The 25,359-nt window shown below is 37.5% G+C and overlaps 3 protein-coding genes and 1 long non-coding RNA gene across 11 annotated transcripts in view; 1 reads left to right on the top strand and 3 right to left on the bottom strand.

Annotated features, from left to right (window-relative positions):
• Positions 1-6,139, top strand: part of LOC106155814 (chloride channel protein 2) — a 48,979-nt gene extending 42,840 nt beyond the window's left edge. For 2 of the 8 annotated variants that reach the window (XM_086995949.1, XM_086995947.1), the window contains 5 exons: positions 1,309-1,398; positions 2,955-2,990; positions 4,329-4,433; positions 4,797-4,883; positions 5,255-6,139. In XM_086995949.1, the coding sequence (XP_086852075.1) occupies positions 1,309-1,398; positions 2,955-2,990; positions 4,329-4,433; positions 4,797-4,883; positions 5,255-5,374 (438 nt within the window). In that variant the 3' untranslated portion in view covers positions 5,375-6,139. The remainder of the gene's footprint in view (positions 1-1,308; positions 1,399-2,954; positions 2,991-4,328; positions 4,434-4,796; positions 4,884-5,254) is intronic. The other 6 variants (XM_086995953.1, XM_086995950.1, XM_086995951.1 and 3 more) reach the window with 3 other exon arrangements.
• A 2,802-nt stretch (positions 6,140-8,941) lies between these two features.
• Positions 8,942-11,494, bottom strand: LOC147760010 (uncharacterized). Its single transcript, XR_015331135.1, has 2 exons — positions 11,448-11,494; positions 8,942-9,722 (listed from the first exon to the last, which is right to left on the bottom strand). It is a non-coding gene; the product is annotated as an uncharacterized LOC147760010 (long non-coding RNA).
• Positions 11,495-12,110: 616 nt separating this feature from the next.
• LOC147760009 (hydroxysteroid 11-beta-dehydrogenase 1-like protein) lies at positions 12,111-13,649 on the bottom strand. Its single transcript, XM_086996302.1, has 3 exons — positions 13,559-13,649; positions 13,034-13,357; positions 12,111-12,265 (listed from the first exon to the last, which is right to left on the bottom strand). The coding sequence occupies exons 1-3, from the start codon at positions 13,647-13,649 to the stop codon at positions 12,111-12,113; spliced, it is 570 nt and encodes a 189-aa protein (XP_086852428.1).
• Positions 13,650-19,886: 6,237 nt separating this feature from the next.
• LOC147760008 (uncharacterized) lies at positions 19,887-23,985 on the bottom strand. Its single transcript, XM_086995670.1, has 2 exons — positions 21,084-23,985; positions 19,887-20,576 (listed from the first exon to the last, which is right to left on the bottom strand). The coding sequence occupies exons 1-2, from the start codon at positions 23,983-23,985 to the stop codon at positions 20,059-20,061; spliced, it is 3,420 nt and encodes a 1,139-aa protein (XP_086851796.1). The 3' UTR covers positions 19,887-20,058.
• Positions 23,986-25,359: the final 1,374 nt, after the last annotated feature.

The raw sequence follows: 25,359 nt of genomic DNA, 5'->3' as shown, positions 1-25,359 counted from the left end.
TCTACTAATGTGACTATCATGTTTCTTCCTACTGTCTATACTTTCCTGTGTACAGCATAAATACCTTGCATGCTTAGGCCTGGTGGCCTAAAATCTTATGATTTATGGTGTTTCATCCATTGGCATGCTTTAAAAATATGTCTTTATGTATACTAACACCTTTATTATTTGATTTCAGTTGTCAAGAAATACCCTTCCTCCTTACTTTCTCTTTAAATTTTATAGTACAGGGATGGCAGCATCCTCCTTCAAATTTTGAATTACAGGGATGGACATTTCCCAAATTTTAAGCAGAAAAGACAACTACATTACGTTAGAAATACTAGAAGAGTAGGAGACGTCAGCGTTGATAGGTAGGGGCAGGTGCCTTCCTCTCCTAACATTGTTTGTTCCCATCCCTGTACATGATATGTAGCAGTTAAAACACCATTAAACCAGCACTTTGATGTGCAGCATATTTAAGACACCATTCCCAGAGCCTATCACACTAACTTTGGATCGGTCCAGGGGGATTCCCACTAAATTGCTATCAAATTAAGCAGTTAGATGTCTCGCACACCCACTGAAGCTGTCAGGGGGTAATTAACTCATTAAGCAGCTTTAGCAGGTGTGCCAGACATCTAAGCTGCTTAAACTGAAAGCAATTTAGGGAGAAACCCCTTGGAGGTAAATAGATCCTCTAAGATCAATCTAGGCATGGTAACCCAGTCAACCTTATTAGTCAACTCTGTTATGTGCATGTGCAGCATATTTAATACCTTATCAGTCAACAATTTACCTTTATAACGTGTGCATGATATCCATACCCTTATATTTGCATATCAAATTATTGTCAAATACACAATTTTCCAAATATTTATTTTAAAGCAAGGCTTCAAGTGATGGATTGTCATATGCACATATTTATTGTTGATGTTTAAGGATGCCCAGTATGTAGAACATTATTATTAACAGTGGATTTCTATTAATATTGGGTTGAAAGTTACATTGCACTTGCTGTTTCTTAGATAGTTTAATTTGCAGTCAATAAATTTAGGTATTACACTCTCATGGATGTAATCAACATTGATAAAACTTATTTATTCGTCAGAAAATTATTTATTATTTATTTATTTTATTATATATATATATATATATATATATATATATATATATATTTATTTATTTATTTATTTATTTTTTTGCTCAGAATGTTCGATTTCTTGGCTTGTACTGAAATGTGAGTGTAAACCTAGTATTTGTTGTCATGGTAATTCTTTCTGTTGCATGTTTTTCTTCATTTTCCTTTCCCTGCATTTTCTCCACTAGAGGTCTCTTCTAGACGGTTTCCCTGAGCAATATACTGACTCTGTGCGAAGTGGCAAAAGTGTTCAATTTAATGTCATGGACTTACAAGAGGTAAGTTTGATGTCATGGGTTTACTAGAGAAAATGTTAAAGTGATGAACATGCAGGTAAGTCCTGAACCATGCTTTCATAAACAAAATAAACAGAGGCTGGCAGATCTGCTGCACTGTATAAATTATACGTTGGAAATACTGCCACTACCCATGTCAGTAATTATCAGTGATGTTTTTAAAAGTAATAAATATTGTTATGTGTCAGTCACTGCATCCCAGAGCTAATAATATGATATCATGGAGGATACTGGGGTCTAGTCAGGGTCGGGGGAGGTCAGGGGTGAAGTAAAGATCAGGGAGGAGCAAGAGTGAAAATAGAGTTCAGGGGAGGTCAGAGGTGAAGTGAAGGTCAGGGCAAGGTCAGAGGTGAAGTGAAGGTCAGGGAGGGGTCAGAGGTGAAGTGATGGTCAGGGAGGGGTCAGAGGTGAAGTGAAGGTCAGGGAGGGGTCAGAGGTGAAGTGAAGGTCAGGGAGGGGTCAGATGTAAAGGTCAGGAAATTGTCATTTGTCCATCACAAGGTCAGTCTTGGATGAAGAGACCAAGAAATGTGCCAAAATAAGTTATATTGAGACAGTCATTTGACAATTGGGATGTAAAGCAGTTATTTCTTTATGTATAATAATATTTATTAATAATGATTTTATAGATATAAATATTATTTCTTTTTTTTTTTTAATTTCCTAGGCTTACCTAATATTTCATAGTTAAAGGCTAATTTTAAGGTTGCTTTTTAGAAGTGACTTAGTAAAAATGCTTTTCTTGCTAGCTTATAAATGTATAATTATATTTTAGATGTTTAGCTTTCCTGTGGAATATTGCATCACTTGTGATGATACTCTAGTAATATTATACCCCAGACACTGGTTAAGGGGTGTATAGACTACAGGTTGGCTGTCTGTTAAGTTTGGCCATTAAAATTGCTTGACTTGGTGAAAACATCACATAACAGGTCAGCAGATTGTATAACTGAAAATTTTCAGACTTTTTTAAGATGAAGAAAAGGTAAATGATGTTAGTGAATTTTATGGATATTAATGTGTTTTACGGTAAGTTGATTTCAGGAATGCCTCTATTAAGGTGTGATATGTGGTATGTTTGATCTGTTTGTCATATGTTTGTTGTGTTTGGAATTATTTTATGATTGTAGAACTTGCAGTGATGAGAGCCACAGTGTCTTCACTAGAGCAGCTTGCAGTGAACTGACACATGGTTACATACTATATTGACTTTAGAGAGTATCTAGAACCAGTTTCAGAAAATGGACTTGACTTAAATTTTGCTTCAACTTTAAGTCTAAATGACATACAACAGAAATTCTTAATTTAAGACAAGACTGACTTTTAACTTAACTGAAATTGACCTACTTGGTTAACAACAGAATGTTCTTTTAAAACCTTGTTTTATTTGCAAGGTATAGGTGTTGAGATCTATAGCCTTTATAAAGATTTTGTGCATTTTATTTATATATTAAAACAGCACATTTCTATATTTCAAACATTAACTGATTTCAAAAAGTTATCATTCTGTCATTGGATTATTTCTCTTCATTTGCAAGCCTCCACAGAGAGTGATAGATTTAAGTGAAGAAGAGGTAAAGTACCAGTAGCATGATGTGTGCTGTGTTCAGAGAAAAATTTCAGCAGTGTTATGTTAGAAAAATTAATTAATTTTTCTTCAATCAACAGATAACATTTGGCGGTTAATATTGTCCCATTCCCTCATGTATATATGCTTGAGACACAATGAAATATTGGAGGTTATAATTAGCTGCCAATATTTGCTGTTGATTGAAGAAAAATAACTTATTGTTAAAACTGATATCAGTTTTGAACCCATGGTTAATGTTTTTAGTTGAATCAAACCTAACCTAGAATTCCAAACCAAGTTTAGACTAGAAAAGCACTCCGAGAGTGCAGACCTCTGCCGAGTTTTGATTATTATTGAATATTGATTGATCATTGATCCAGATCACCACCAAAAACTAATTATCTCCTCCTTGGCCCACTTCTGACAGTTCCTGAAAATGTCATCAAAATCGGTCCATAACTTTTTGAGTTATATTGATGACAAACAAACAGACAAACAGGGGTGAAAACATAACATCCTTGGCAGAGGTAAAAAGGAAGAGGAAGTTGGTTATTTTCACAGAAGCTTTAAATCCTGAAAGAAAGTGACCAGATTATATTATGCTAATTTTTGTGCTACTTGTTAATTTTTTTCCCTTATTGATGTCAGGGACAAATAAAAAGGGTTGAAGTGTCAAAAAATAGACATTAAAGGCATGTGACTCAGAAAATTTAAGATTCGAAGTGGTGTTATTTTAGGGTCCTGTGCAATCCCATCCCTTGGCACTCATTGTATTTAAAGTTTGAGAGTGTTACCCTAGATAGTCAGTATGAGTATTTGAACCTAGCTGAAACTTTCATGTCGACAGCCTAGTGTCACTCCAAATACTGTAAATAGAATTGTACAAATATTTTTAACTTTCACTGTGAACGATAATCATAGTTTTTCTCCAACAACAAAAATTAGGTTAAAGATTAGCTTGTTGAAAGCGTCAAATATATAGGCTTAGAATTCAGGGGCAGCTTCAGTTTCTGACAGTCTTATGATAATGTTAGTATTGATCTGCTCACTGCCAAAATTAAACTGGATTGTTGAATTTTTTTTTACCTTGTTTTGACAGTGGTGTGACATTATTTTGATAGTGTTATGACATTATGTTGACAGTGACATTGTTTTGACAGTGCTGTAATATTGATTTGACAGTGGTGTGACATTGTTTTGTCAGTATCATTGTTTTGACAGTGGTTTGGCATTGTTTTGACAGTGACGTTGTTTTTTTAGTGGTGTGACATTGTTTTGATAGTGGGTTGACATTGTTTTGACATGGTGTGACATTGTTTTGACACTGATGTTTATTCTGTAGCAAAGACAGTGGGAGGAAGAGCAGTTGAAATGTCAGGTGAAGTTTGAAGAGGCTCAGATAGACCCCGCCCCCTTCCAGCTAGTGGAGAGGACTTCCTTACAGAAAGTAAGATGTAAAAAAAAAAAAAAAAAAAAAAAAAAAAAAAAAAACAGAACATTTAGAAAATGCATGGTTGGTTTTAAAGAATGTTCATTTTATCTGCATCTCTGTCTTTTACATAAATAAAACTGTTTCCAAAATTCAATAATGACTGGGGAATTGAAAAAAGAGAGGGTCATTCAATCAAAATAAATTTTAGCATCAATGCAGAGGAATCTGACAAAGTGTTTCAGCTTATTCTTGGATGAAATTGATCTGTCATAATGGCATGGAAGAACTGAATTGTACATGCATTCTTTACAGTACCTAAGTAGTTAAGACTTCACTGTTTCACTTCTTTCTCACTATGTGGTTGTGGCTGTGTTCCAGGTTCATTCTCTGTTCTCACTGCTAGGCCTGAACCATGCCTATGTCACCAATACAGGGAGGTTGGTAGGAGTGGTTGCACTTAAAGAGGTAAACACACATACATCAACATGTTACTATCATAACTATATAATACTGTAAACTTGAACCATGTCTATATCACCAATACAGGGAGGTTGGTAGGAGTGGTTACACTTAAAGAGGTAAACACACAACAAAATATTACTATCATAACTATATAACACTGTAAACATCAGAATTGCTGCTATTTGGCACTAGAAAAGTAAATGCTTAATGTGTTTAAAAGTTGTTACAGTATTACTCAGCCTTTGTTAAATCTTGTGTGACCCAAGTCTTGTGTAAGGTGTTACACTCTCAAAGTATAGGTCAGAGAATGATGGAACAAGTTTAACAAATCACAGCATGGGGTAATGCAATCAACCTGTGTTTTGTGCTTGCAGGTAAGGAGGGCCATTGAGGGCCAGGTAGAAGAAGACCATGAACTGATGCGGACACACAAGCATGGCAATACTGTGGAACTGGAGATGGAAGTGAGGGAACGGTCGGATAGTGAGGCGTGAACTACATCAACTCATCAGATAGTGAGGCGTTAATAATAATTGCACATGGTCAGTTTGGGGCAGAAAGGAAAGTGAAGCACATGGAAACTGAAATATTTTATCAGGACATGAAATATGCCAGAAGACAGTGAAGAGAACATTACTAGGAGCTGTGTACCAGTAGAGAGAGAGGAGAGCATGAACTCTTAACATTGGTGCTGTGGTCAGAATACTTGGTGTTTACCATGTACCCCCCTCTCACTGCTGACATTATGCATTTAGAGAGTTATCAAAATAAAGAACAAAGAGATATGGCATGTCATGATAGTCCATGACTTGACAGTCAGTGTCATGGTAACCATTGCCATGACAATATGCCATGACAGTGCATGACCTGACATTCAGTATATGGTAATTGTTGCCATGACAATATGCCATGGCAGTCCATGGCCTGACATTCAGTATATGGTAATTGTTGCCATGACAGTCCATGACCTGACATTCAGTACCATGGTAACCATTGCTGTGACAATATGGCATGACCGTCCATGGCCAGACATTCAGTATCATGGTAACCGTTGCCATGGCAACATGGCATGACAGTCCATGACCTGACATTCAGTACCATGGTAACTGTTGCCATGAAAACATGCCATGACAGACTATGTAGTCATATACAGTTACACAGTAACCATTGTTTCAGTTCATAATAATGCCAATATCATTTTATCCATGTTAAATTTATTTGGGTCCTTAAGTAAATAAATACATTGTAACTACTGGTGTATGGGGTGGGGGGGGGGGGGGGGGTTCATGCCAAGGCAGTCCTTTTGTACCCAGAGTTTAAGAGTCTACTGTAGACTGACCTGTGTAATCATCATGTCTTCCAGAAAGGGAGGGGAGACATGATGATAATACAGCTTACTGGTAGTTTACTGTAGACTGACCTGTGTAATCATCATGCCTTCCAGAAAGGGAGGGGAGACATGATGATGATAATAGAGCTTACTGGCAGTTTACTGTAGACTGACCTGTGTAATCACCATGCCTTCCAGAAAGGGAGGGGAGACAAGCTGATAATAGAGCTTACTGGCAGTCTACTGGAAACTCCAAAACTCTGGATGCCATTTTAGTCATATATTTGTATATATATATACATAAACATTACCATATTTTTTATATCTCTTTTTGTACAGACTGCATTATGATTTAAATTAGCTTTTTGAATGGTCAAATGACCCCTTGTTTTTCTTGTTCTGTTTATTTCAGTCATTGGCATATTATCATTATTCATAAATTTCAATTATCACGAAACAGATACAACTGTAACAGTGAATTTCCCTCTTAGTCTGGATGACTGGTGCTATATTTTGGCCAAATTGCTCAAAATGTGGAAAAAGCATGAAACTTGGCACAAATGTCCTTTGGTCTATACTGATCATTTTCAAGGGCAGTGCCCAAAATTTCAAAGCGTTGCTTAGCAACCGTTGCTATGGAAGTGAATTTCCTTAGTAACAAGCTAATTAGACCTTTCTTGTCCAGTTTAAATGGTTTAGAAATGCTAATAACTATGTTACAGGGCATCAGAACTATCACTAGACTATTGAAAAGTAATTAAAACCCAAATTAACCTAAGCCATGATTGCTAGGCAGTATATTACCCTAGCAACAAGCATTTAAAGTTGCGTTAGTCTATTAAGTAAGGCAAATCTATAATACTAGCTAAGAACTATACTTTTGAGCAAGATATTCATACTTTTAATATACTTACATGCACACTAAACTTTACATGTCTTAAAAGACTTCTTTATGAAGAAAATAAGAGTAAGTGGAGAACCTTTTTTCTCGGCGAAATGTCAGGAATTGGTAGTAACAAAAGGTGGATTAAAAATACTAAAAGCAGCTTCTTATCACTTTTGGCAAAGATTAATGGTTCTTTGAGTGAAGTTCAGGAAAATTGCATTTTAACCCCAGACGAAATCCTATCACAACCATTATGTCAAAACTCAAAAATTGAAAGAAATTGAAAAACTGTTTTCCATAAAAGATGGTGTAAAAATGTTTTCTTTTTTTACACCAATGATATCATAAATGACATTTGAAATCCCCTTTGTCTAGAGGAACTCGACAAAAAATTAACCTTAACACCAACTTTCTGGGCTAATTCAGCATCCAAAAGAGCTTACCATCTGAATGGCTATCTCTTCCCATGGAAGGAAATTGAGCATAGCAATCCAAGAAATAATTGACTCAATTAAACAAGTTACCAAACCATCCAGATATTTTTTCGCAAAAATCCTCCAAAGCCATATAATATCACTAGATAAAGGTGTAGGTGAATGGCAGACATATTTTTTAAAAAAACCTTAAGTACTGATAATTGGGAACTAACATTTAGGAAACAGATCACAAGAAAATGAAGTTTCTCCAATTCAGAATAAATCATAGAATATTCAATACTTATGCTTATCTTATGAATTTGAGAATTTTGCAATACTGCTAGGGAAAATATTCAGTTTCTGTTCGTTTTTTTGGGATTGTCCACATGTAAAAAATGTTTGGATGTGCATCATTTGCCCAGCTAAAGATAATTTAGGTGTGGTCATTGATAGATCTCCAGAGATATTTGTATTTGGGTTTGTGCAAGCATACACTTTTTATGTACCTATCTTAATAACTAAGAAACATGTGAGTATATGAAGAATGAGAACAGAAGGATGGGAAGGAACTGGAGGGTATGTAAAATGCTACAGAGATACCTGTATATATATTATTAAATATATATTATTAAATAAATAATGTTTAATACTTGTTGCTAGGGTAATATGCTGCATAGCAACTGTTGCAATGGTTTACTTGGGTTTTTAATGTCTTAAAATAGTATAGTGATAGTTCTGATGGCTTGAAACATTATTAAAAGCCTTTTTAAATAATTTAAACTGAACAAGAAAGGTCCAATTAGCTTGTTACTAAGGTAAATCACTTCCTTAGCACCGGTTGCTAAGCAACGCTTTGAAATTTTTGGCACTACCCTTGAAAATGATCAGCATAGTCCAAAGAACATTTATGCCAAGTTTCATGCTTTTTCCACCTTTTGAGCAATTTTTGCACCAGTCATCTAGACTATCTGGGTTTTAACTGTTGTTTATATTTAACAAAAAGAAACAGCACTATGCTGTCAAGTGCAAGGAGCCAAGTTGTTTTAAAATAGGTTGTTCTGTTAAAATAGACCGAACTGTTTTTATACGCTGTGGTATACAGTGTTTGTCCACATAAATAGAATTCCTCTCTCTTCTCTAGAATGTCAATTTAATACTTTTGATTTACTGAACAGCTGTGGCCAACAAACATATGTTATCTCTATCTTATAAAGTATAAGGGTGTGTGTATGTGTGTGATCATTTGTGGATATGTAACAGTATAAGAAACGTTGTGCAGCATAAAATTTGTTAAAACTACATAGTCATAGATAGCCTTGTGTATAAAGTTGGAGCCATGATATGTAAAAAATGAAGTCCTCCTTTTCAGATATTCTAGTCTTACATACAGTATGTACATGTAGTATTGGGCCAGAATATCACTTGGTTGTTGTGGGATTTTGTACTTTTTATTATTCAGTCAGAAAAATTTCATCAGCATGGTGGGCCTCATATAATATGCTTACAAACTTCAGCATTGGTCGATCAAACATTTACATTGTTTATGCATCAATTATGTGCATATGTTATTGTTTATACAGAATGAAGTTAATCCAAGCCTGATATGCATATATATTAGTGTTATGCAAGGTGTATTTAATAATAACTAACAGCAGTATTAACTACAGACTTCAGTGCAGTGATTTAGATGGAATCATACCAGGAAGTTTATCAACACTTCTGTCTTCTCTGTACTGCTGAGATTTGAGACACAACTGTTGACCTTTGCAATTATTGAAAAATAAATATATTTTTCTTGAAATACAAGCTATTGTCTGTCTTGATTGACAGTAGACAAAGTTGTACATATATGCTTTAAAGAAGTTGGATGAAAATGACTACTACTGGTAAGATCCTAAAAACATTACTTTTCATTTGCAATTGAAAAACGATTCCGTATAAACTTTTGTAGTTCTAAGGTATAAGCTAGGGTGATATTTACAAGACTGAAAAGCTTTTAAGCATAATTTTATCAGCAAATTTTGGAAACAGTAACCTTAAAGATATGAAAATTTTGGATGGTATATCGGTGCTAGTGTATACTTCATATTGCCTAGTAACAGTTGCCTTGGTGATCTCCAGGGCAACAAGTTCTGGTTCTACTGGCTGTATGGTGTTGTGCCAGTCACTGCCAAACATGCCTACGAATGATTTCACCGCTCTCTCCGTCCCTGAAAAGATAACTTTAGGTCGGATTAACTGAACGCAGGTAGAAAGACCAAGGAAATATTTAGTTGTAATTAATTACTTATTGTTTTGAAATTGAAAAATGATGGATTAAAGTTGGAAATGAGGATTACCCATAGACATAATTATGTCCATGGATTACGTACTGAAAGATGTCACTGAATAGGTGAAATACAACCTCTTTCATCTCAAATTCACATGATAGATATAATTATAAAGGTACATATGAACCAAGCATCGGTGGAGTGTGGATTCCCAGTAACACATAAACCACTTCTACTAGTTTCTTATACGACTCAAATAAAATCAACATGTTACGGGATAAACTGAATAAATCACTCGTTCTGCCAAAAAAAGAGCTTTAGACTGCTCCTTTCTTTAAATTTTTGGTCAAAAACTTTATCTACTTCCCTGACCTAGTTTTCTGCCACATTGATATACATCAGCAAATCCATTCAGATATGATTTTTCGGGTAAAATTAAAAAGTGTCTTTTGGTTATCATCTTAGTTATACTACTAAAAACTATATGCTGGCATTTTGGTTAGCTTTTATGGCAAAATGTGCCAGAATTTAAGACTGAATTATTTATTTACTCCTTTATTCCATATGCACCTTTAAATCGTGGAACGCAACTTATTTTGTTCTATGTTCAGTAGTTTCAAAGCTCCAACAGCAAACATGAAGTATTTTATTATTACGTGTATAATATTGTAATGCTATCTGCATGTTTTGTACGACTTCAAAACGAACTGGAAATTTAGCAATAAAATAAAATTAGTGTCATTATTATAATTTTTATCAACATTCTTTGGTACCACCAGCATTCCGGTCACACGCAAGCACTGGTAAATAGGCACTTTGTACGTGTGAAATGAAAGTTACAATAATAAATACGATAACATTAACACATACAAATCACGCTGGACTACCAAAAATTACATAAATTTACTTGTACTTACGTGTAGCTCATACCATACACAAGGTAACAGACACCCCAGAGTTACAGAGAGCCAGTTCCTGTACTTACGTGTAGCTCCTACCATACACAAGGTAACAGACACCCCAGAGTTATAGAGAGCCAGTTCCTGTACTTACGTGTAGCGCATACCATACACAAGGTAACAGACACCCCAGAGTTACAGAGAGCCAGTTCCTGTACTTACGTGTAGCGCATACCATACACAAGGTAACAGACACCCCAGAGTTACAGAGAGCCAGTTCCTGTACTTACGTGTAGCGCATACCATACACAAGGTAACAGACACCCCAGAGTTATAGAGAGCCAGTTCCTGTACTTACGTGTAGCTCCTACCATACACAAGGTGACAGACACCCCAGAGTTATAGAGAGCCAGTTCCTGTACTTACGTGTAGCTCCTACCATACACAAGATGACAGACACCCCAGAGTTACAGAGAGCCAGTTCCTGTACTTACGTGTAGCGCATACCATACACAAGGTAACAGACACCCCAGAGTTATAGAGAGCCAGTTCCTGTACTTACGTGTAGCTCCTACCATACACAAGGTAACAGACACCCCAGAGTTATAGAGAGCCAGTTCCTGTACTTACGTGTAGCTCCTACCATACACAAGATGACAGACACCCCAGAGTTACAGAGAGCCAGTTCCTGTACTTACGTGTAGCGCATACCATACACAAGGTAACAGACACCCCAGAGTTATAGAGAGCCAGTTCCTGTACTTACGTGTAGCGCCTACCATACACAAGGTGACAGACACCCCAGAGTTATAGAGAGTCAGTTCCTGTACTTACGTGTAGCTCCTACCATACACAAGGTAACAGACACACCAGAGTTATAGAGAGTCAGTTCCTGTACTTACGTGTAGCGCATACCATACACAAGGTAACAGACATCCCAGAGTTATAGAGAGCCAGTTCCTGTACTTACGTGTAGCTCCTACCATACACAAGGTAACAGACACACCAGAGTTATAGAGAGCCAGTTCCTGTACTTACGTGTAGCTCCTACCATACACAAGGTGACAGACACCCCAGAGTTATAGAGAGTCAGTTCCTGTACTTACGTGTAGCTCCTACCATACACAAGGTAACAGACACTCCAGAGTTATAGAGAGTCAGTTCCTGTACTTACGTGTAGCGCATACCATACACAAGGTAACAGACATCCCAGAGTTATAGAGAGTCAGTTCCTGTACTTACGTGTAGCGCCTACCATACACAAGGTAACAGACACACCAGAGTTATAGAGAGCCAGTTCCTGTACTTACGTGTAGCGCATACCATACACAAGGTAACAGACATCCCAGAGTTATAGAGAGTCAGTTCCTGTACTTACGTGTAGCGCATACCATACACAAGGTAACAGACATCCCAGAGTTATAGAGAGTCAGTTCCTGTACTTACGTGTAGCGCATACCATACACAAGGTAACAGACATCCCAGAGTTATAGAGAGCCAGTTCCTGCCTGAGGACGCCAAAGAACCCCTGGAGAGCGTACTTAGTGGCGGTGTACACGGCTGTATATGGAGTGGCGGTAACTCCTGAAATAACAGCGTGGTGTGAATATATTAGTACATACGCTGTAGTGACATCTTCAGTCATTAGTACTTGGTGACGGTGTACACGGCTGTATATGGAGTGGCGGTAACTCCTGAAATAACAGCGTGGTGTGAATTAGTACATACGCTGTAGTGACTTATTACTTATTATTATTATATATACAGTCATCCAGAGGAAACAGTTCAAGTCTTATGATGTTTACTGCTATGAAATACGCACACTGGTCTGGAAGAAATACAACAGTGGTAAAAAAGGTTGTCCCACCCCCGGTTTCATGTGCTTTTATTTATAAATGATCACATCACAGGAGTTAATTGCTATAAATTGTGTTTTTCATTCCAGATACCATAGCTAACTTAATTAGTGGTAAAGAAAATACAAACTAGCGGTGAAGATACCAACATTTAATACCATTTATTCACATTTATTACGTGTACCCCCTCAAATCCGACGTTTCACTGTGATTTTCACAGAGGTAAAGAAAAGCATGTCCATTAAATTGAAATGACACCACGCGCTAGCGCTAGCACATGAAACCTTTTGACCAATGTTGTAAATACCATAAAACTAAGAAGAGCTAGGTCGTGATTATTTCAAATGAATTCAAATTAAATCAAAACACTCAACCTGTCTGAAAAGGTCTTCTGCAAGAATGTTGTTCGAGACTGAACAAACGGTAATTTTTTTTCATCTTCTTGTTATTTGAGACGTTTTATTTCAAGTGATTGACAGGCAGACGACATACCCACCCGCAGTAGAGGAGACCACAGAAAGGTGACCACGACTATTAGTCAACAGAGGTAGTGCATGGGACGCCAGATGAACAAATGACCGGAAGTTAACGTCCATACTGGTGGTCAGTCTCGTGAAGTTATCCTCTGTCCCCAGCCACGGCTGGACGTTAGGCGATATAGCATGGTTCAAAATCAGTATGTCCAGCCCGCCGAGTTTGTTTTCCGTAAACTCGGTGTATGAAAAAAACAACAATGTTTTTATAATATTTAACCAATCGTTTGTTGCAATTCTAGAGACATTTTGCAGTTGTGCACACTTTAATTGCTGTACTGTTTTCACTGAGAGTGGTACACAAAAATATGATCGACTGGCGTATTTTCAGCCTCACCAAACTAAGTTGGTCTGCCTTAAGTCTTTAATTGTCTACTCACATACTGATCACAAGTATCAGTCCCGTGTCCACATGGTAGATTACAGTAGACTATATGAACATGTACATCAGACGTAGATAAGGACCGACAAACACCCTTCATGCTCACCGGGATCGAAATCATCCACGTAGAGGCTGGCGATGTAGACGGCAGTCACAGTGAGGAGCACAGCAACCAGGGTTTTTGTCTTGGAACCCATATTGAATTTTTTTTTTATTCCTGCGACGCGACGACCTCTGCAAACCCCACTGACCTTTTAATGCCCCCACTGCACACACTGCTGACAGCATTAAGTGTAATACCAGTACATAAGGTCTGCATTAGCATCCCTGCTTTGGCCAGGTCAGTACATATAAGACTGGGTTCCCATACCTAGACTGATCTTACAGGATCGATCCATTTCCACGGGGTTTCTCGCTAAATTGCTGCTAAACGATAGTTAATTACCCCCTATCAGCTTCAGTAGGCGTGACAGACATTTAAGCCACTTAATTATATAAGTTAATTGCAATTGAGTGAGAATCCCCATGTCCCATAGCAGCCTACGCGTGCGTCTTTTAGACGCCCCTTTACATGCGAAAACGACAAGGCCTATGCCGAGTTCATCTTTTACTACAGAGCTTTGAGAGCCGAAAAAGACATGGCTGTGTCTCTTTCGCCACTTACTGAACTCTGTTCGCCGGTTTTTATGCAGTATTTTTTATAGATTTTTTTTCTGAAAATTGCATTTAGAAGTAAAACGTATATTAGGTGGGCGGGTGGGTCAGGCACAGTGCTGTCGTTGGCGTGCACGGGTGCAGGAAAAAACAGTCCGTTACAGCAACGACCTGGCCCTGCAATCGAGAAGTCACGAGAAAAAAGCCGATGGTTTAGAATAAGTGATCGATTTGACAACAAAATTATTACTGGTCATTATCTTAAAGTATTCCTTTCTTTTCAAATTTTGCTTTAGAATATTAAAGTTTACTATTTAGATTGATTTAGATTCTTTGGAATGGTGCCTGATGACATCGGTATTATACATGTAGTTTCACAAGTTTATTCCTTTCTCTTCACTTTTAAAGTCTTTAAAATGATGTTCAGGCGGGGATGGTCATAGTTCTCTATCCTTTACCAGCTACGCCACAGATCAAACTTGAATGGAGTCAATAGCTAATCCGGCATGGAGGCATGCATATGTCATAGGCCTACTGCACACATAAAGATTACAAAAGCAAGAAGAGTTTTTTTTTTCAAAAGTCACTTCGCCACTATTGTTTAACCCAAATATGTTCTTGCTTTTTTCATGCCCACCCCCTTTCGTAAGGAATAGTTCTTTCGCGTTCTTTAAAAAATACAAGTTTTCGTTTTAATTTAAAAATTCGTCACCCTACCAAACTGCAATGTTGCCATTGCGCGATCGACGAAACGCGATCTAAACGAATTATTCTCATCTAAATCGTTAACTTTAGGCAACTAACATGAAATATCCGAAAGGCTTACCCTTCTCGCTGATAACAATACATCCATGGTTTAATCATTTTACTTGCTGTCAAAAATATCCAACAATTAACACGAGCATAAAAATCCCGCAGACTACATTCTCACCCCGAATACGCATGCATGCATACATCTTTTCGTAGCGACTTACAACAAGTCGGAGGCAGTTGTAAATTTACGTGCATATTTACAAGAGTTTGTAACTTACAAAACTTCGAGAATACCAACTGACAAGAACGATCGGACTTACGTGAAAAGTTACAAGAATTTGTAAGTTACAACCTTTCGAGAATACGGCCCCAGTTGTTAATAGATGGCGCAGAGAGTAGTTTTTAGAGGACATTGTGGTTTTCGGTGCAAAGATGAAAAAAACACCTTCGTCAGGGTTTACAATTGTATTTTTTATGGATTATGCGATATATTTCTATTTTTTCTTTTAACCTGCACAGTTTCAATGAATCCTGGATCCGCGGGGAAGGGGGGCATGAATCCCTGTCAACTCCTGCCTTCGCTTTCTATATAGGCCTAATGATAATAATAATAATGATAATAATTTATTGATCACTAAATTGTTTCAGTACATTTTGTAGGCCCTCTAAACTACTTGTGTTATACATGCATGTAATATAAATCTAGACCTATTATCACACTTATGTGATATCAGGCTTACAAGCATAAATGTAATTATATGTTTCTTAATTACGTTATATACGTAATCTACAGTAACAAGTGGAAATAATGATCTCTTCACCCATCTGGAATCAGCTACATTTAGGAGAAAGCGGCACAGCAGGCCAAGACATCTTTTGCGTTAATATTTTGATACTGTCTTTTTTCATTCTTACAAAGATTTGTAAAAATACTGTCTCCTAGACCTATCTGTTAAATATATCCCGACTTTTCTTTTCTTTTTTAAATCATATAGACCTCGACCCCGGATTATGGAACGATATTTGACGTTTTTCGGCTTTGCACAGTCTGTGTATAAAAATGAACGTAAACTAACCTCTAATACTTTGCATGTAGCTACGATAGAGCTTTATTTACTATCTTGTAAAGCTTAATCCATATGATTGGGGTTACTATTGGAGAAAAACGCTAATATAATGGTTAACTTCATGTTGTTCTCAAACCCCGGATTATGGAACAAAACCGGAAGTGCGCAGATAACGTTGCGTCAGAGTTTGTTAGATAAGATGCAAGGCAATATGTAGCGCAGGGGGTCTATAAAAGACAATAAAACGGCAAATGCGCTTTATATTGCGAATATCAATGAACATAACAGCAGTTGTTATTCATATTTAGTTGGTCTTTTACTTTTAAACACAAATATTGCTAAAAAATGGAATAGTCCACTCATTTACCACTGCCTTGATCGGATTATGGAACAAAACGAGAAGTTGCTGCTACGTCGGAGTATCGAAGCGACATTAAGTAGTCTGGTCATTTAAAATGCCAAATTGAAAATACTGTATTCATTATTATGAAAGAATAATATTGATATTTCTCATTTTAAAAACCATCGATCATTCATTTGGGCAGCCTTCAGGTAGGCTACATGTAACAATACCAGTAATGATTCAAAATAAAATCTTTAATTCATGATAACAAAACTAGCAATTAACAGCTCACACACCACCAACAAAGAATTTATCGAAAGTGTGACAAATACAATAAAAATAAATAGATAAAAAAAAGACGGAGAACTCATGTAACAGACTAGTGCTGTGACCTAACAAAGAGATGAATGTATTCAGTTTTTTAACATCGCTGACCTTTATAAAATGCATTAAACATTTAACTCCATAAAACGAAATCACTGCAATTTATTCTATTAGGCTACTATACTGTCTCGCAACTCTGTTCACCATATGGAATAATAATGTGCGTTTGTGTTATGTACGTATGTACATGTATGTTTATTTTTACGTTGCGTTGTTTGTAACGCACAAGAACATATCACTTGTAGGATCATGTACTTTTGCGGTATAAATAAGAAAAAAAAAACAATATAAATATTTAAAAAATATATAAAACAAAATAACTCAACCAATGTTTCTCCTTTACTGAGATAAATTCCAGCAGATATAACACAGGAAAACGTCCAAAATTGTAGTGGTTTAAGCGCAAGTGAAATGTTCTTGCGCGTTAAGCCTAGGTCCCAAATACGTTTTGGACGCACGGTTTTTTAGTTCCTTGCGTCCGGCTAGGACGTAGCTAGATCGCACGTAGCGGCTGTTGATCATGTCGAAAAGTTACTACGTGCTGTTTGCGTCTTCCAAAAGTCGCACGATGGATGTGCTCCTCACGCACGAACTCCCAAGTTTTTCCCATTTTTTTGGCCGTAGACCACACGTAGCAGCCTGTACGTTCGGTTCGGACCTAGCTAGGCTTTACAAACAACGCAACGTAAAAATTCTTTTTTCTCTCTTCTTCCTTCTTCTCTTTTCTACGTACGTTTCACCTCCAATGCCCTCTGTGCCTTTCGCTCTCGTACCTCAGCCTTCTTCCTCTTCCTTTCCACGCCCGCTCTTCTCTTCTCCTCTTTCTATATTCTTCGCTTAGCGCCATCTTCGGCTTTTCTCATTTTTTCTACAGCTCTTCTTTTCTTTCTTTCTTTCTTTCTTTCTTTCTTTCTTTCAAGTCTTTAAATAATGCTTTCTTATTATCCGATATCCGAACAAATCTTTATTTGAAGACAAAATTCATTTTCTCATTATTTTTCATTTATTTAGCATGTTTTTTATTTCACTATATTGCACCTATTTATCCTTCCCGGTTTTCTAAGGGACAACTCGGGATGTCGATTCATGAACCGACCCCACCAGCCGTTCGACGCTGAAAAGCCCATAGGCCTATCCCTTTGTTTTCCCACCGCCAGAGCAAACTTGCAGACTCCAAGTCTTTGGTGAGGGGAAACCCCCAGTCACTCATAATAAGGCAGTAGTGGACTAGAGCTGCCTCATCAGAGTGACTGAGGGCCAACTTCCCATGACCACCTCCCTTGAGAGCACTTGTGGTAGGCCTATATTTAAGAAAAATAGAAGAAGAAGATACTGGATAGAGATAGTTGAAATAAGAAGTTTTAAAGATAAAACTCCCAGAAAAGGCGCAAACCTAGTAGGCCCTAAATGATTCATAAGTCTAATATATTTTTTTTCATCACAACAAAGATCAATCATGTGTTATTTGTGTAGGCCTACCTGAAATATGATTTAAAATGATCCTCTTTGGCACCTCAAATAGGCCCTATAGGCCTACGTGCCGCCTCTGATATTGAATAAGAGTGGGCCTATAATTTCCTCTTTGACATGCTGAAATTTATCGAGCATGAAAAAGGTCAGTAACGATTTTTTCTCTCATAATGTCAATACAAAAGTCAACATTAAGTGTTATTTTGTGAGAACAAATTTATTTATTTCACAAGTCGCTTGAGTCTAATAGCGCTCGTAGCGTTCTCTAGCGGCAGTTTACAGTGAGCAGAAAGCACCCACAGCTATGCCCAACATCAAAGGCATTTTTATGAGATCTTGGAATAACCTACTTCAACCTCTTGAAAGTGGATGTTTTGAAATAATTTCATTAAGCCGAGAACAAGAAATACAAACAATAGGCTAAGGGATGAGACAAGTTAGGCTACAATACTTATAGCAGTAAAAGACGGCCGTGTTTACGTCCACAGCGATCGATGTAGGCCTACCCGTAACCAGTATGAAAAAGTTAGAAATCGAGATCGGAAACTGACAGTAACACGTGCAGACGAAAGCGGACGATAAACGGCTTTAAAACTTGCTTGAATAAACGTAAGTTCATTATTAATTTTATCAAATTTGAGAACAACGAACTTTCAAACGCTAACACTTCTATTGTATCAGGTCGTAACATGCGTCTGCATAGCGCGTTTGATACATTGTAGCAGACGCTTGAAACTTTCGTGGCAACGGGGATTTTTTACGCTCCGCATGCTGGGTAAAAAGGGCAAACTTCCGGTTTTGTTCCATAATCCGGGGTCGTTCCATAATGCGGGGTCGAGGTCTAATCTCATATAGAAATGAAAAAAATGAGTTAAGGAACTAAAGCCCAAAAGCTATTGAATGATCAGAGAGAGAGAGAGAGAAAGAGAAAACGTGTGTGTATTTTGCCTTATAACTCCTACCTCCGCTTTCAAAAATAAACTCTCCAGCCGTGTGGTATACATTACATTTGGGAGAAAAGGACACTACAGGTCAGGACATCTGTCACATTGATATTTTTGATACTTTTCTTTTTTGCTTTTACAAAAATTTGTAAAAAGTGTGTCTCCTCGACGTACATGTATCTGTTAAATAGCCCACTACAATATCCCCATATTTCCACCTATAAGATAAGAGAGAAAGAGGCGGGCCGAAATTTTGCTGGAATTTTTGGTGAACTTGACCTGGCTGTGGTGAAAAAAAAATGGACATCGGACTCAGGTCGGACTTGAAGAACAAAACAAACAAGCACAAAACAAGCACGAACGTAATCTCCTCTCAACTCATCTAACACCCTCACGTGGTCAAATGCACCCCAGGTCAGCCTCCAGCGGTCATGTAGATACCCCCCGCACCGATAATCCCCCTTAGTAATTTTTTGTATAGGCCTAATGCGCATCGATGCAACCCCACACCGATAGATCCCCGCAGCGGTACACCCCCGAACCGATACTCCCCCGCACCGATACTTCCCTGCAGTAGGCCTATATCTGTAATTGTGGGGATGTACCGGTGCGGGGGAGTATCGGTGCGGGGACGTATCGACAAGTAACCCGCCTGCCAGATAACATGCCACCAGTGGGTCACCTGCGGCTATAAACAGCAAACAGCCACTGGTGGACCACTGGTGTAGGGCCTACTGCTGGTGGTTAGCTGGTGGTTGGTTGCCGTTTAGAGCCGCCGGTGGACCACTGGTGTAGGGCTGTAACAACGTGACTCCAAGATGGCGTGGTGTCGTCAAGCGTCTTTATTACATAAAATAAACAGGTCATACAATTAACGACATTATGATACATCTTCCTTTTTTTTTACAATAAAAAATGTTTCTAAATAAAGTATCTTATGCTTTAATCTACATTGTTTGTTCTCCTTATCTCAATAACTAAACAATGTCTTTTAACACTCTTCAATAAGTCTCTTTGGTTTAACAATGTTTCTACCACTACGAGTCTTGACATCAGGTAGAGTTACAACTTGTGGCATAACATTAACTTGTCCCTGAGAAGGACTCTGTTCCATATCAATATCTACTTCAGGCTTCAACTCAAATGGTTCTTTTGTTGAAAGTAAATCACGTCTATTCCTTCTTAATACAGTTCCATTTTCAAGTTCAACATTAAAAGAATTTGGAGAATTTTCCTCTAAAATTCTACCTTTATCACTCCAAACACCTGTATTTCTTTCTCTGTGAACTCTTACAACATCACCTTGGTGCAGAGGTTTTAACAGTTTTGCACCAACATCATAATATTTTTTATTTTTACTATTTTCCTTATTCCTCATCAAATCCTTGTTTTTATGTTCAACTACATCTGGTAATCTATTTCTAACTTTCCTTCCCATCATTATTTCTGAAGGACTATTTTCACCAGACAAAGGTGTAGTTCTATAATTCAACAGTGCTAAATATGGATCTTCACCAGATTCATTGGTCTTCTTTAACATTCTTTTGACAATCTGAACACCTTTCTCAGCTTTGCCATTACTTTGACTATGCTTTGGACTACTCTGGATATGTTTAAATCCATATACATTAGCAAAATCTGTAAACATATAGGAATCAAACTGTTTTCCTGGATCTGTAACAACAATTCTAGGAATTCCATACCTAGCTATGATAGCTTTGAAATGGTTGATCACACACCGACTACTCAAATTTTCTAATTTAGCAATTTCTGGATAATTTGACGTGTAATCTACTACAATCAAGTAATTTGTGCCTCGAAAACAAAATAAGTCAGCTCCTACTTTTGTCCAAGGTTCTACTGGAACCTCATGCTCGGTGAGAGGCTCTTTAGGCTGCCTATACCTAAACTTTTGACAAATACTACATCTACTAACAGTGTCAGTGACATCACGAGATATGTTGGGCCAATATAATACTCTTGCCCTACTAAGGCATTTCTCAATACCCAAATGACCTTCATGTATTCTGTGTAACATATCTTTTCTCATTGAACTTGGTATTACAACTTTTGTACCATGTACAATAACACCATCAATCACTGCTAAATTCTCTCTAAAATGAAAATATGGTTTCAAAAACCTATAAGAGTTCCATCCATTGTGAATTGCCTTCATTACCAAATTCAGAGTTTCATCTGACTCAGTTTCCATAGCCAATTTTTTCCACATAGGATCACTAAAACACTTGGATTCTCTAATCATGTCCAAATGCAATTCAATTTCTTTTTCAGTGTCACTTTTCTGACTTGGTTCATATGCACGAGATAATGTATCTGCAATTACAAGATACTTGCCAGGCTTATATTCAAATTTCAAGTCATACCTTCTAAGCCTTAACATTAAACGTTGTAATCGTGGAGTTAAGTCACTCAATATCTTACTAGAAAGTGATATCAAAGGTTTGTGATCAGTCTCAGCTATCACATCTGCTCTACCATAGATATATTCATGAAATTTCTCTGCAGCAAATACCATTCCTAGCAATTCTTTTTCTATCTGTGCATATCTACACTCTGTCTTTGTCATTGCCCTAGAAGCAAATGCAACAGGTTTCCACTCATGTTCATGTAACTGTAGTAAAACTGCTCCAAGTCCACTTTTGGAAGCATCTGACGATACTTTCGTCTTCCTGTTGTGATCGAAGTACTGTAATATTTTGTCACTCCTGATCATATTTTTCAAACAGTCCCATTCTTTCTTATGTTCATCAGACCAATTCCAGTCTACAGTATTCAATAACAAATGTCTCAGTTTCGTAGTCTTCTCTGACAAATTGGGCATGAATTTTGATAAGTAATTAATCATACCTAGCCCTCTTTGTAATTCTTCCTTACATGTTGGATCAGGCATATTGTTTATAGCACTGACTTTACATGGATCTGGCTTTATACCATGTTCTGTAAGACAATCACCTAGAAATGTTAAAGCAGTACAACTTATTTCACATTTGTCTCCATTGAGCTTCACGCCTGCTTTCTGTACAATATTCATCACACGTTGTAAAATTCTATTATGCTCTGACCATGTTTCAGCATAAATCACAATATCATCAATAAAAACTTTCACATTTTTCTCATTTTCAAATAACTGAGCTATCTTAGCATGAAAAATCTCTGGTGCACTTTTCACCCCATATGGCATCCTAAGAAATGAATATCTACCAAACGGTGTAGCCACTGTACACAACCTGGAGCTTTGCTCATCTAACTTAAGGTTATAGAAACCATGACGAAGGTCCAGTTTTGAAAAACACTTGGCACCTGCCATGTCACTCTCTATTTCAGATTTCTCTGGTAAATGATAATGTTCTCGGCAGACATATTCATTCAATCTTAGAGGATCCATGCATATTCTAAGGTTACCATTAGCTTTTTCAACTAATACTAAGGGAAGTACCCAGTCTGTGGGACCATCTGTTTTCTTTATTATGTTCTGACTTGCCAATCTTTCCAACTCTTTCTGGAGTTTATCTCTCAAAGCAAAAGGTACTTTACGAGCTGCACATATTATTGGCTTTGCATTGTCTTTGAGTTTAATACAAACTTCACCTTCCAGGCAACCAATGCCTGTAAATACATCACCGTACTTTTCTTTGATGTATTCCTTTGTTAAACCACCCTCTGTAATGCCATATACTTTTCTGACATCTCTAGTTCTTATTACTAAACCACATTTTTCACTATCTCCTGCTCCTAGTATTGATACACAGTCTTGGTTTGCTACATAAAATTTTACATTATTTATTTTCTTTCCTGACTTTAGAGTCAGATTTACATAACATATACCCTTTGTAGCAATGCTAGTATTGTTATAAGCACTCAGTTTAGTGTTAGTACTGTACAGTCTTGGTTTCTGTCTTAACAAATTGTACTCATCGATACTCAGAATGTTCACTTGAGAGCCACTGTCTATTTTCAAGGGTATAACTGTGCCATTCACACTCACTGGAGCTATCCACTCACACTTTGATCGGTCAGTTCTGACTGTGGAAACAAATAGTTCTTCTTCATCTTCTTCATCAGATACAGCATTCAGAGTATGTACTTTACTGTCTGTTCTACATTTATTTGCAAAATGGTTCCATCCTTTGCATTTTCTACACATCTTGCCCCATGCCGGGCACTTGTATTTATTGTGGTCCCCACCACATCTGCAACACTCTCTAGTAGAAGATTTACTGTTACGAGGCTTGTCACTGCTACATGGGATTTCACGGCTTTGACGACTTTTACCAGTGGCTTCTAATGGTTTACTTCTTTTATAACCATGACTGACCTTCTTACTACGCACCGCATTGACCACCGCCTCTGTAGAGGACCCGAAGGTTTTCATTTGCTCCTGGCAGGTTTCCGCGGCCATGCACGTCTGTACGGCTTTCTGGAGGGTTAGATCTTCCGTTCGGAGAAGTTTTTCTTTCAGTCTGAGGTCTCTGATGCCGACAACGATCTGGTCTCTGATCATTTCTTCTTTTAAAATGCCAAAGTTACACGTATCTGCTTTGTTTTTGGAATCCGTTACGTAGTGCTCAAAAGTTTCACCGACTTGCTGATCACGTGTTCTGAAACAGTATCGTTCATATATTTCATTCTTCTTCGGTTCGCAAAACCTCTTAAAATTTTCCACTACCTTCTCAAAGATCTTTTCGTCTCCCTCTTCGTCATAAGTGAAAGTGCGGTAAAGGTCTTGGGCCTCACCCCCAGCCACTGTTAATAGCAATCCGATTTTTCGCGCGTCTGTAGCTTCGCTGGCGTCAATGGCCTCTAAATACCAGTTGAATTGTTCTATGAACTTCCGCCAAGCCACAGAAATATTCCCGCTCTGCAACTGCAGGGGCGAAGGAGGTTTGATACGCTCCATTTTCAAAAGATAAATTGTCCCGATTACTATCGATTGCTCGGATTCACTTCTGGTAGCATGTAACAACGTGACTCCAAGATGGCGTGGTGTCGTCAAGCGTCTTTATTACATAAAATAAACAGGTCATACAATTAACGACATTATGATACAAGGGCCTACTGCTCGTGGTTAGCTGGTGGAAGATTGCCGTTGGTAATGTAGCTGGTGACCGGTCCACCGGTGACCCATTCGCGATTTTCTCATCGTAATTGTAAAGTGTAGCTTTTTTTTTTTTTTTCAAATACGCGTATGCGTATTGTAATAACGTTACCTCATTTCGGCGGAAGTGTTTTTTTACCTTTGTTCACTCGTTTGGGAGTGCGCAATTTCCAAGCATTTCATTGGCCTATAAAATTTACGTGACGTAGACCTACTGCACGCGACGGCTGCACGTGACGTCTGCGTCGATCACTCTACTCCGCCTGACTGCTGCCACTGGGCTTCGATTTCACTATATTTCATGTAAAATAGGTAAGCCTAATAATATTTAAATACACTGATTGCCAGATCTTTTCAATGTAGGCCTACATGTAGGAAAAATGTTGATTTATAAAACAGCTTTTTAAAAAATAAATTCTGGAAATTAGTACATTGTTATTGAGTGGAAGAAACAAATCGCGAAAGCTCCACCTAGGCCTACTATAGCCCTATGAGATATAGGTATGAAAAAAATTGATTATAAGATTCGTCTTTTGTATTTGAAAGTTTGGTATTTTTGCCACTTGAAAAGATCGAGTCAATTAAAAGGTATACATTTTCAAAGTGTATATATTTAAAAAAAATAAAAATGTAGTTAATCAATGTGTTATGAAGGGTTTTCTGTGGCTTTTATTTACGTAAATTTCATTTTGATAACAATTAAAATGGAAAAGACCCATAATAGATTTATGAATTATATTGATAACAATTGGAAAAAGCAAAGTTTGCATGCATGCATCTTAAAATAAACCTTGGAATATTACCAGTGAACATTGGCCCTTTTTCTTATGTGGTCTACCCTGAGTGTCAGAGCAACGTAAAAACTAGCTTGCTAAATATACCTTGTGGTGGAGTCGCTTTTACTAGTAGGCCTACCTGGTATTGCTACTATGGGTTATATATGAAATCAAGATCGAGCTGGCAATACCGGAATCTAGAACCTAGGGTAATGTGGTCCTGCCTAGCTGAATATTATTATTGAAATATCGGCAAAACGTCTGACATATGTAATGACTTGAAAACTGCGCTGCACTCCAACGAGACAGATGCGACTAATTGCTCACTCAATTTGGTAGTTGTGATCGCCACCTTTATTTCGTATTTCAATTTATTAAACCCTTGACCCCAACGGCTCAT

This window comes from Lingula anatina, chromosome 9 (genome assembly GCF_051362555.1).
Source record: "Lingula anatina isolate TDL-2025a chromosome 9, LinAna3.0, whole genome shotgun sequence".
NCBI classification, from domain to species: Eukaryota; Metazoa; Brachiopoda; class Lingulata; order Lingulida; family Lingulidae; genus Lingula; species Lingula anatina.
The sequence above is the reverse complement of the archived record's forward strand: the minus strand, read 5'-3'. Positions and strand labels throughout refer to the sequence as shown.

What these genes read in the sequence shown, in the direction of transcription:
- LOC147760009 (XM_086996302.1), bottom strand. Translation starts at nt 13,649, where the DNA reads ATGGGTTCCAAGACAAAAACCCTGGTTGCTGTGCTCCTCACTGTGACT. An exon ending in CGTGGATGATTTCGATCCCG is followed by an intron (nt 13,358 to 13,558) that starts GTGAGCATGAAG and finishes TACCACTCTCAG; the next exon opens with TGAAAACAGTACAGCAATTA. An exon ending in TGTGGTCTCCTCTACTGCGG is followed by an intron (nt 12,266 to 13,033) that starts GTGGGTATGTCG and finishes CTGTTATTTCAG; the next exon opens with GAGTTACCGCCACTCCATAT.
- LOC147760008 (XM_086995670.1), bottom strand. Translation starts at nt 23,985, where the DNA reads ATGGAGCGTATCAAACCTCCTTCGCCCCTGCAGTTGCAGAGCGGGAAT. An exon ending in GTTACACAGAATACATGAAG is followed by an intron (nt 20,577 to 21,083) that starts GTCATTTGGGTA and finishes AATCTGGTGAAG; the next exon opens with ATCCATATTTAGCACTGTTG.